The sequence below is a fragment of the Dioscorea cayenensis genome, chromosome 18 (genome assembly GCF_009730915.1).
Source record: "Dioscorea cayenensis subsp. rotundata cultivar TDr96_F1 chromosome 18, TDr96_F1_v2_PseudoChromosome.rev07_lg8_w22 25.fasta, whole genome shotgun sequence".
Taxonomy (NCBI): Eukaryota; Viridiplantae; Streptophyta; class Magnoliopsida; order Dioscoreales; family Dioscoreaceae; genus Dioscorea; species Dioscorea cayenensis.
The window spans coordinates 9,240,583-9,253,386 of record NC_052488.1 but is presented as its reverse complement, the minus strand read 5'-3'; the positions used below and the strand labels follow the sequence as shown (position 1 = coordinate 9,253,386).

The 12,804-nt window shown below is 34.2% G+C and overlaps 2 protein-coding genes across 2 annotated transcripts; both read left to right on the top strand.

Annotated features, from left to right (window-relative positions):
* Nucleotides 1-2,089: 2,089 nt before the first annotated feature.
* On the top strand, nucleotides 2,090-3,001 carry LOC120282771 (zinc finger MYM-type protein 1-like). The gene has a single exon (XM_039289619.1). The coding sequence runs from the start codon at nucleotides 2,090-2,092 to the stop codon at nucleotides 2,999-3,001; it is 912 nt and encodes a 303-aa protein (XP_039145553.1).
* Nucleotides 3,002-3,053: 52 nt separating this feature from the next.
* On the top strand, nucleotides 3,054-5,193 carry LOC120282770. Its single transcript, XM_039289618.1, has 3 exons — nucleotides 3,054-3,374; nucleotides 3,460-3,918; nucleotides 5,152-5,193. The coding sequence occupies exons 1-3, from the start codon at nucleotides 3,054-3,056 to the stop codon at nucleotides 5,191-5,193; spliced, it is 822 nt and encodes a 273-aa protein (XP_039145552.1).
* Nucleotides 5,194-12,804: the final 7,611 nt, after the last annotated feature.

Genomic DNA, 12,804 nt, shown 5'->3' with positions numbered 1-12,804 from the left:
GAGATTATGGCAAACAAAAGAGAAGTTTTCAAGATGCTTGGTGATAAGTGCTTGAGTAGACATATTTTTATATATGTTTTACATGCATTGAGCATCATTTTTACTGTGGTTTATGTCTCATATTGTGTATTTGGTGTTCTTTTATGCATATAGGTTGTGAATGCCTTGAAGAGTAAAAAGGAAGCAAAGATAGGCTATAAAGACACAATGTTGGGAGTTCTTGTTCAATTCAAGGATCAAGACACGAGAGCAGTTCATAAACGTGGAGATGTGTGCCAACTTCCAAGAAGATTCAAGTCAATTCACTATTTGGAAGGGCACAAAGGCAGCCACATCTTCATATTCCTTCTCTTTGTGAAGATTGCAAGACCTCTCAAAGATACGTCGATGAAGAAAAGTTTTATAGCCTACCACATGGACGTGTGCCCGGACATGTGGCCTTAAGAGAAGAGTGTTCGGATCGCGTTTTGTGAAAAGTACTGTAGCAATTTCAATATAGCAGTAATGTAGCAAAATTACTGTTCATGCGGCCGCGTGGAAATTCCACGCGCCCGCGTGGAAATTTCTGCAGCCCACGCGGCCGAGTGGAAAATCCACACGGGCGCTTGAGGGCAGGTGACAGACGCGATCTAAGGCCTATAAATAGCCGTTTTGCCCTATTCTTTCTCATCTTTTGTGCGGCTCTTGAGGGGTGAGACGGCTAGGGTTTGGAGAGGAGGTCTTTGCGGCTTTGGAGGCGCTTCGTCACCAACTTTGATCGATTCCTCCTCCGTCATAGCATCAAGGAAGCCACCGGTGAACCTATCTTTGGAGTGGGTCTTTCAAGACATCGAAGCTCTCCATCAAGGCCATCAGTTCATATATTAGAGGGTTTATTTCTATGGTTTTAATGTACTTTCATTCATTGATGGTGTGTTTTGTATGTTGCTCCATGGAGAGCTAGAACCCTAGAGGGTATTTGGGCTTGTGAACCCTAGGATTCTCATCTTTTGTGGATTTGCTTAGTGTTTCTATTTAATCCGAGTTTGATTAAGTTTTAATCTTGTATTCTCATTGCTTGCTTGTTTAATTAATCTTTGTGGTTGATTGGATTTGCATGATTTGTTACTTTGATGTGAGAGAGGTCTCCATTAGAGTTAGAACTTCAAGGTTAAAGAGGGTTGAGAGGGTGAGTCATGAGATAGTGGAGTGTCCCCTCTCCCTTCCGATTGAGTGTATTCTATCTCCGTTCCTTAAGTTCTATGCAACCATATTTGGTGTGAGGCGTGAGATTGAGAGATTTCTCCGCCGGGACCTTGTAGGGGGTTAGGATCCTTCGCCGGGAATTAGGGTTGGATCAATCTTTAGGAATCGGATACAACTCTTGGAATCCCTAGAGTGCTTTGCAGTCATATGTGGTGTGAGGTGTTGAGATTGAGCGATTTCTCAACTGGGACCTCGTAGGGGACTAGTATCGGTGATCGGGAGGCCGGATCTGATTATATTTGAATTTTCACGACTTAACTTACTCATCATAGAAACACTTTGCTTATTTGGTACCTAATACCTGAATCCTAGGGGAGCATTGCCCGAATACCCCACTTTTACTGATTGAGATCTCCATCCATTTAACCCTTGCATATTCGTCTCCGGTATTCATTTCTTCGCACATTAGATCACCACACCTTTCCATTTATCATTAGGTTAGAAAGCAGAGAAGAAGTTAGTACTAGTAGCCCTGTTCCCTGTGGATTCGACTACCCACTCACCGGGGTAATTATTACTTCGACACCCGTGCACTTGCGGTACATACACGCATATTCGGACGCGTGTCACTTGGTTTAACCAACATCCATGGTTGGAGTATAGTATAATAAAAGATGCGGCTTTTTGTTTTTGGTGTTATCTTTTCAAGCCAAGTAGAGGAAGCCGAATGGAAGAAGATGCATTCACTAAAATGGGATTCAATAATTGGAAAAAAGCATTGGAAAAATTCGTAGAACATATTGGTGCCATAAATAGCATGCATAATTATGCGAGAGTAAAATTTCAAGGGTTCCAAACTCAAAGACAAAGTGTGTCACACTTGTTGGCTACACATTCACATGAGATGGAGGTTGCATATCGTATTCGGTTGACGGCAATTTTAGATGTGACTCGTTTTCTCTTGAAGCAAGGTTTACCTTTCCGTGGAAATGATGAGTCCTCAAATTCACTAAACAAAGGCAATTTTCTTGAGTTGCTTGAATGGTATAGCCTACGAAATGAAGAAGTTTGGAAGACAATCAATCAAAATGCCCCTGGAAACAATCAATTGACTTCCCCAAAAATTCAAAAGGAGTTGGCAAATGCTTGTGCAACGGAGATTACACGTGTTATTGTTGATGATATTGGGGATAAATTTTTTTCTCTTATGATTGATGAAGCCCGAGATGCTTCAATAAACCAACAAATGGGAGTTGTTTTACGATATGTGAATAAGAATGGACATGTGATAGAGCGATTCCTTGCATTGGTTCATGTGCCTGATACCTCTGCAATTTCTTTAAAGAATGCCATTGATTGTTTATTTGCTAAACATAAGTTGTCTCTTTCGAGGTTGAGAGGGCAAGGATATGATGGGGCTTCAAATATGCGAGGTGAATTCAATGGTTTGAAAGCACTTATTTTAAAAGAAAATCCATATGCAAGATATGTACATTGTTTTGCTCACCAACTACAATTAGTGGTTGTTGTCGTTGCTAAAGAGAATCGAATTGTGAGTGATTTTTTCCAATATGTTAATATGATTGTTAATGCCACCGGAGCATCATGTAAAAGGAGAGATCAACTTCGGCAACATCATCATGATAGATTGGTTGAGCAATTGGAGAAAGTGGAGATAGTCAGTGGTAAAGGAAAAAAATCAAGAATCCAGTTTAGCACGACCAGGGGATACTCGTTGGGGATCGCATTACACTACAATTCTCCGGTTAATTTCTATGTGGACCTCAATTTTAGAGGTACTCCAAAATGTGCATGATGATGGGGCTTCTACTAATAATAGAGGTATAGTGGCAAGTTTGATTGACAAAATGGAGAATTACCAGTTTGTATTTGTGATGTACTTGATGAGGCATTTATTGGGGATGACAAATGAGTTGTCACTTGCTTTACAACAAAAGGACCAAAATATTGTTCAAGCTATGCGATTGATTGAAGCGGTGAAAGCTCGTCTTCAACACTTTAGGGAGAGAGGATGGGAGGATTTTTTGGGAGAAGTTACTTCTTTTTGTAAGGAGAACTCAATCAATGTGCCTAATATGGAGGATAATATGCCAATTCGTGGTCGTTCTAGGCGGGAAGGACAATTCATTACTCATTTTCACCATTATCGTGTAGAGATTTTTTGTGAGGTAATTAATTTTTTGTATTTATTATAGTTTTATAAATCTCATTAATGTATTCTTTTTATTAATCTCTATTTTATTTTAATGTTAGGTTATTGATTTGCTTTCTCAAGAAATGCTCAACCGCTTTCCTGAAGCTAGCACGGAGTTACTTCTTTTGGTATCATGCCTTGATCCTAGGGACTCATTTTCTAAATTCAACATCCATAACCTACTCCGTCTTGCAGAAATGTATCCTGAAGACTTCTCAGTGACTGAACGTATGATGCTTGAGGATCAACTTGCTACTTTCATTTATGATGTGCGACATGATGATGATTTTGCAAATGTCGGGGACTTGGGAGGTTTTGCTATAAAGATGGTTGATACTGGCAAATGTACTATTTTTCCACTCGTTTATCGTCTTATTGAGTTGGCATTGGTTTTACCAGTTGTGACAGCTAGTGTTGAGAGGGCATTTTCAGCGATGAATATAGTGAAAACTGACTTGCGCAACAAAATGGGAGACGAGTGGATGGACGATAGCATGATTGTCTATATTGAGAAAGAGGTTTTTGCAACTATTGACAATGAGGCGATTCTACAATGTTTTCAAAAAAATGCAAACTCGCTGTATTCAGTTACCTCCTTTGAGTAGCATGCGTCGCACAGATGCCAGTTCTAGCTCTAGTGTGCATAGATAAATGTTTTATGTTTTTTTGTAAATGTTTTAATTAAATGTCACAATATCGCACTATTTTATATCGATTAATACAATTGTTATGTTGACTAAAATATATTTTTTGACATTATGCCTTCAGCCCCCACCCCCTATCACTAAGTCCTGGTTCAGTCCCTCCCTGAGATGAAATAGTCCAAAACAGAATTCACAGTTCAATATAAACATGTAAGGAATACAAAGATACACAGGGGAAGCAACAAACCAAAAATACTTGATAATAGAGTTTAATAAAGCATATTCGACTCAAACACATTAAGGTTCCCAAGAACTAGACAAGCATACAATCATGCAAATAGAGTTCAAATACACTAATGGATCCATGTCCTTATACAACATGTTCATGCTCAAAGAATAACATGCATCAGATTGGAAAAGAAGAAAGGTAAACAAGACAATGCTTAGCACTTCATCCCATCGCCACGGCACTCAAAGTTAAAGCCTGGAAAGGAGAGAAAGAGTGAATAACTAAAGTCACTCAATGAATAGGTTAGAACAATTTTTAAACTACATAAAAGCCAAATCGAAACATTGCCTATAACCATAGTTTTACCATAATACATATGGCTCAGAATAATTCAGTAAGTATATATATATATATATATATATATATTTGTATATGAGAAGTATAGTTGGCATAAAAGATTCATTTGGTTCAAACAAAAGTTCCACATCCGAAAATCATTCTCGAGAATAATACCAATTTTAAAACATTTCAACATGAAATCATCATTAAATCCCTTTTTCTTTCAAGATTAAAACAAGAGATCACATCTCAAGGATTAAAACATAAAACTCATAACAACTCATCATCAAATCAAAATTTCCAAGGAATATAATTTTATGAGAGTCTGTCCTCCCAAGTGCGACAGCTGGGCTTTGCTCCCTCATTACAATCCAAGATAATATGAGTCTTTTTTTAATATCAAATTTACATCTCAATTAGTTGATCATTGGTCTAGAAAACTCTCTAAACTCTAGCATTGACCATGCCTAAGTTTAGAGCCATCAAGGCTCTTATGTCCTTAACGTTGACCCACATGGGAATTCATGTGATGATTCCAGGTTCCTGATATTTATCCAATCAGAGTTCTACGTGCCACCTGAAGTGGACAATAAATCTTGGTCTTCACACCACCTCTAAAGGCTAGCCGTGAAGACTAACTATTGCAGCAGGGATGGGCTATGCCCGGTCACCATCAATACCTGTGGAAGCTCAATAACACAAAATAAACATATCACCTAAAGTCCAGATTCAGGACAACATCCCTATATCGGGAGCGAAAAACCATGTCCACAAGTATTGATGGCAAAAGCACAATAATATGTAAACAGTTTCATAAATCAATGTCACAAGTATAATATATATACAAGTTTTGAACTTCACTTCAAAGCAATATACTAACATAGTCATAAGTAGTTTCATTAAACAACAAGAGTTTCATTTACAAAACAAAAAACATATTAGAAACTCTTTCTAAATTGATTAAATCATCAGTTTTATATGATAGGAACCCTTAGGTTTTCGGGGCATTGGATTCTCACCAATGTTTGCGTTACTCAAGCAAGGATTACTTTTAAATCATAACCAAAGCCTTATGAATAATTCCAACTCAAAATACAAGAATAATCATAAACACATTCACTCATACATCAAGAGTTTCATAGATGGTTCAGTAACATAGAAATCCCTTTTTAAGCAGATCGAAGCATTGATTCAATACGGTAAATCCAAGAATCATTTTTAGTCAAACAATACAGATAATCAAATCATATTGTAAAAGAATTGTGCAATCACGAATCCCACTCACTACTTAGGTGAGAAAACCTCAAGCAAGCTACTCCTCCGCCGGCTCCTTGCCTCACGACACAATAACTAGTCAAACACACACCTAAACCGGTCCTAGGGTTGGCTCACCACCTAACCCACCCAAACACACACCCACACACACAAGCAACAACCAAGAAAGAATTTAACAAAGAAAGACAAGAATGAAACCCTAGGTTATGAATACTATGCAACCCTAAACCGATCCTAAAGTTGGCTCACAACTAGTTTTCAAGGTTCCCAATGAATTCCTTAGGGTTTGAGCTTCACTGTAAACCAAGGAATCCAAAGAAACAATCGAGTTATATAGATGCTACAATAAATCTACAGTGCATCGATTTCTAACAAGATGAATGCCCATGGATTCAACAAAATTGAAGGAAAACAAGGAAATACATACTCTCCATCCACTCCTATTGCTCAACATATAAGAATGGAGACCAAAAAGTCAAGCTCTAATGCTCATCCACCATAACCTAGGTCTAGAAATCAAAATGCATACCAAAGCATGGAGAACAAGGAGGAAGAAGATGGCAGACCTTCCTGATTCGACAAGTGGAGTAGATGATAAATGAACCCTCCAACCCAAAGGAAATGGAGGAGATCTAGGATTTGGTTTTTCTCTTCCAAGGAAGATGAAGAAGAAGATGATAAGATAAAGGGTAAAGGAAAGGGGAAAGAAGAAAGGGTTAAGGGCTGATGAAAGACCAAAAATACCCTTGTTTCGTGGCATGGAAAAGCTTTGCGCAGGTGTGTACACATCTACATAGGTGTGTATCTCATCTACACAGTTGTGTCCACCTGGTGTAATTGCTATAGTAACAAGCTGCAATATTGATTCTATAGTACTACTACTATAGTACAACCATTCTGAATTCCAGAGAGTTACACGAGCAAACATGCAGTTACACGGCCATTTACACGGCTGTATAGTTCTCTAAATTTTCAGAGAGTTACACGTGTAGGTACACGCCCTTGTACCTTTCTAACCAATTTCAGAGTTCATCCAGAGAGTTACACGGGCAAGTACATGGTTACATGTCCGTGTACACGGCCATGCAATTCTCTGTCAATGTTTGGAGTCTTTAGAGTGCTACACTACTGCTATAGTGGAATGACTACTGTACAGTTGCTACAGTACATTTCCCCTAAGATTTTCAAGGAGTTACACGGGTAGGTACACGGTTATGTACACAACCATGTAATTCTCTAGCCATGCATTCTACAGAAAATGTCAATATTACTGTTCTACAACCGTGTACTCCCCAGACCTAACAAATACTATAGAATACACCCATAAAGGAAGACAAAACCAAAAGAAAAGGTCTCTAGCGTCACAAGTTCAACTAGACCCAATGATAGGTCGTTCATATGAAAACCTAGCACAAGGAATTAACCTAATTGAACTCGATTCGACCATGTCAAGTCGAACCTGGTCAACATAGTGGTTATGTATAAAACTTATTTTTTATTTTTTTTAATGTTATGTTTGTTTGAATTTATATTTTAATTTATATTGGATTACCATGATATATCTATTGTATTTTACTTAAGATATTAAATTAATATTTATAAATTATAAGAAAGAGCATTTTATTGTTGACATTTTTATATTATTGTTTTCAATATTTTTATCAATTTATAACACATATTCTATATTTATATACTATTAAATTATAAAAATATATATTATATTCATGATAGGATCAACCCGGTTTGACCACTAACTAGTGACCCAAGAACCTTCCTGAGTTGCACCCCCTGAGTTAGGTTTCAAAATGTTGAAGTTAATAATAATATTCACACCCGAGACAAAATTGTCATAGATGATTTTGATAATAATGTTTGAAAACAACAAACTTAATCTAACTTTTGAAAAATGGTTTATTCCATTATTGACATATATTGAAGGATTTTCCAACTTTTTTGAAGACTAAATTAGAAATTTGAAAAATTTAAAAAATACACTCTCAATCCATAGAAATATTGAAATGATATAATTAATAAAATCATTGATGATGCATTATTTATCACTTCAATTGTTTTTAAATTTTTAATCAATTAATGACTACGGATTTGCTATTAATATTCATATCAAATAATGTAATCAAACAATATTATTTTCAAAAAAACTAAAGATAATTTTAAGTTAGATGGAGTTAAAATGATAAAAAAAAATATGTATCCTTTATACATTACTAAAAACTACCATGATAAAATTGTATATAAAGATATTGTACTACATATTGTTTATAATTTCTGTTTTTCAATAAATCATAATTAATTTAGGATTGAATTGCAATTACCTTGTGGTCTAGCAATTCAGTCCCTCTAATAATTTATACTTAATTTAGAACTAAATTACAATTTTTTTTGCTATAAGAACAATTATAGACACATTAAATATGAAAATTATTATTTAATAACCATAAGTAATTTACTTTACACAAGATTTCAATATAAGAACTTGAAATATATTTTGATATTAACTCAATTGACCTTTACTCATGTCAAATTACAGCGTTCCAATTATGTCGAAATCATAAATGATTAGCAGTTTTATCTAATAGCTGCATGAACTCTAGAATCCACAACAGTTTTTGAAGCATTATCATTCGCGTCAATAACCCTTTCACCTTGAACCCAATCAATCAAAACCATGATATACTAATAAAAACTTGATCTTTCATGTATAGACTGTAATATTAAAATTACGATAAGATAGGATATTTATAATTATTAATTTTTCAATTTGATAAATAAAAAAATTTAATTTTATCCTATATTTATATTTTAAAAACTATTTTAAAAATTTTAATATGAATAATTGATTGATTAATCAAACTTATACTTTAAAAAATAATATATGATTAATATTATGATAAATAATTTACCATGAGTTAAATTAATCTATTTCTATATTTTAAAAACATGATAAGATAATTATTTATATTTTAAAAAGATGCAAAATAAAGCAATTCAATTCATATTATATATATATAGAGGACCATTCCTCTATGGACCCCCATTATTAGCGGTTGGATCGAGATCCAATGGCCAACATTGATGAACAGTAGTTACTACACTAATTTGTACAATGATTACTATTCATCAATGTCGTTTGTTAGATCATGATCCAACAGCTGATAAGTGGACATCCATAAATTTCGTAAATATGGACGTCTGTAGAAGATGCATTGTCATATATATATATATATATATTATATGTCTTTTAATATTATGATAATATTATAGAGTTTTTGAGAGAAAATATATGATATATGATATGTGGTTAATATCATAGATAATATCATAGCTTGAGACATGGCATGGGCCTTTCCTACCTAAATATATGATATATGATATGTGAAAATATTAATTTAATAAGTAAGATATGATATTTATCATTATTAATTTTATAATTTGTGAAATGATATTTCAATTATCATATGTATTTTCTAAAATTAAATAGTGAGATAATGCAATGTAATATGGTGTGTTATAATTATAAATATTTAATATTTAATATTATTATAATATTTTATTTAAGATAGGAAAACTTTTTATGAGAGCTTGACACGTGGCATGGGACTTTCCTACTTTAATATATATATATGTGTGTGTGTGTGTGTGTGGAAAATATGAAAATCTTAGACTCATTTGCAAAAGTTATAGAGAAAAACAAAGATTTAGTTTATTTACAAAATTAGTGAAAAATGTGAAAAGTGAAAGTTTGAGGGTGTTGCACAACAGCAAGCGTACAATTTTTGCCAAGTAGTAAATAAGTTATCAATCCCACCAGGACTAAGCGTAATTACTAATCTATTGCAACAATAGGCTATCTAGGCAGTTAAAAGATGGGAGAATAAAAACAACAAAGTAGCAGAAAGTACACAAATGAGGAATACAGATATGCAGGGGTGTGGACTAGGATTTAGATTTGGATGAACTTAGGTTTGGGAACTCACCACAAAGAGCAATGATGATATGCTTGTACTTGTCACTATCTTTCAAGAGATAACAAGTTGATCTTGATTAAGCCATCTCCTACTTTCGTAGTAGATGTACCCTTTCAAAACCCTAATAAGATTAATGATTATATGAGGAACTCTCAAGAATTACCATTCAGTAAATTCAGGGTGGCTTAAGAGGTTCCAAGACCTTAATTAACCTTGATCTCTAAGATAAATCAAGCAAGGCTTTCACACTCACAAGCTATGTTACTTGAATCAAAAGCCAACTCAAAGAAATCTATCTTAATCACAAAAGATCCATATAAAAGTAACAACACAACAAACATTCACTACTTTGGGCTAATCCCAACCTAAAGAGAAGTTTTACACTTTCATGTCTCAATTATAAAAGAAAATAGCAAAAATAAAAGTTGTGCAAAAACATAGCACAATAAGGCTTGGAAAACTCCCTATGTTGTCCACGAAAATCTGGTCTTCAGTTCTCCAGCCCTCTTCTCCTTCTTTAGCCCCTTTCAGAACCTTCAGAAGTCCCTTTTTCTCTTCTCAAGTAGCCTCCCTTCTGCTCCTTTCTTGCCCTAAAAACCCTTTCATGATGCCTTTTTATAGCCAGTGACAGGAATTGGGCCCAAGTTAACTTTACAGACCACATGTGAGTCGTGTGTCTTAGAGAAGTTGGTCATCAGTCTATCAGAGCTTCTTGGTCAACTCTAGCCTTCTACAAACAAAATAACTAAAAGGAGTAGTTTGTACAGAAAAGGAAGGGGAAATCATTACAAAGGCGAAGAAAATGCGTGATTAATGATGGATCACTAGCTAAATGCATGGTGATAATAATTCAATTTTTATGTACAACAGAGGGTTTATCTACAAAAGTTTACAAGAAAGTGAGAAATGTGAAAGTTGCGGCTTATTTGCAAAATTTGCTAAAAATATGAAAATTGAATAGTTTAAGGGTGTAGTTGCATAAATTATGAAAATTTTGGGGAAAAAATGCAGAAGTCAGGTTTACTTTGCAAAAATTGGGTTAGAATAGTTAAAATGAGAAAAAGTAGAAAACATGAATTTTTAGTAAAGACAAGGGCATGAGAAGAAGGGAAGGAATGTGGACATAGGGTCAACCTGGTTCAACTTCCATGAACTTAGGGGGCGTTTGGATTGCGGAATAGGAATGGGAAGGGAGAATGAGAAGAAAGGAGGAATGTGAATGGGAAGAGGGGGAAAGAGGAGGATAATGATGAAGGTGTTTGGTTGGAGGGAATGAGACTTAGAAATATGAAAAGTAAGAGAGAAATATAGTAAAATTACACTTATGCCCTTTATATATAAATAAGATGACATTTTATAAAACAATAGTTTATATTTAATAATAAATAATTAACATGAATTCTTATTTAATATTTACATTATATTTAATTATTTATTTTAATATAACATAATTAAATATTTCAAATAATTATTAAAATTTATAAAAACCTAGTTATAGATAAATTATATCATCATTAACCAATTTGATAAAATGGTATGATAAAACAATATCATTAACCAAAATTGATATCATTATACAAAATCCCAAAATAATAATAACAATAATATCTAATCTACGTCAACTATGTCATTTCTAAATTTTGCTCAATTCATTGTTTAAAATATAGTGATTACAAGACTCGATTAATAAACTATCTCAAATTTAAATTAGGATAATATGAAGATTAATTAATTTTAAAATTTTGAATTAGACTTGAATAGTGGTACCTACAATGTTGCATAATGGCACCTACAATGTTGCATCATCAATAATGGCACAAACAATGTCACCCATAATGTTGCATCATCAATTATAATGACATACAAAACTGAAGATAAAGATTTGTTACTAAATAAAAGACAACATAGTTTTAATGCAACACATAAACAACCAAGTTTCACAAAATAGAGAGTGGTTACAACATAGTACTAATAAAATATAAAGACAACTTGCAAGAGTGGTTTTTGACAATCTTAGAAACATTCAAAAGACATATAACATTCATCGATCATAGGAAGCAAAGTTGGCGAATTTGTCATCGTACGACCCGGGAATGGAAGTCATTTTACTACATTGTGTCCCTTCCTACAAGTAGAAGGAACATATCAAGAAAATATTAAATTGTGCTAATTGTTAATGAAGCTAATGATATATTATATAAATTAATGAACATATCAAGAATGACATTAATATGAAATGTAATGACTTTCATAGAAATGAATGAAAAAATAACATGGCAATGCCACAAACTAAGACCCATGTACATAATTGCAAATAATGATAAAAACTAGTGATAAATGCAGCCATAAGTGACAAATAACAAAGATAGACTCATACCTCCTAGAAGTAGGCGACATAAACACAACTTCTTTTCATCTGGCAAATCCTAAAACATGTTGAGTTTCTCCTCGTCTTTCCTTAAAGATTGCATAACTAGTAATGCCTCATCTTCGGAAAGGCCATTAATGTTGAAGATGACTTGATTTGATAATTTCTTTTTTCTCTTGAACTTCTTTATGAGCTTCCTCCTTGAGTGCATTACTCTCAGCATTTCAAATTGCACACTCAGCCATTGTTTTAAACCCCGGGCCAACCATCTCCACAAATTTTAGAAAATTTTCTGAAATTGTTGAGATATTTGAGTATTTGGCACATTTTTCTTCTTCTGGATAGTAGAGCTTGAGGTGCTATTATCTGAAGTTATGGGTGATGGAGGCTCTGCAGGTTCATCCATGGGCATAAAAAATTCCTCACTTTGAAATTGAAAGAAATCGGTATTATCTTCCAAGTTAATTATTTAATGCATATATTGGTCCACATCATCTCCAATGCCAACCTTGCATTGCCTTGCGCCCTATCCTTTGTGAAGACTGGAGCAAGATCATTGAAAA

Bases quoted from the DNA above. Each gene is read 5' to 3' on its own strand.
- LOC120282771 (XM_039289619.1), top strand. From the start codon at position 2,090: ATGGAGGTTGCATATCGTATTCGGTTGACGGCAATTTTAGATGTGACT.
- LOC120282770 (XM_039289618.1), top strand. From the start codon at position 3,054: ATGGAGAATTACCAGTTTGTATTTGTGATGTACTTGATGAGGCATTTA. The intron at 3,375-3,459 runs GTAATTAATTTT...TTTTAATGTTAG, and splicing joins GTGTAGAGATTTTTTGTGAG to GTTATTGATTTGCTTTCTCA. The intron at 3,919-5,151 runs GTTTTTGCAACT...TGATGATTCCAG, and splicing joins TTGTCTATATTGAGAAAGAG to GTTCCTGATATTTATCCAAT.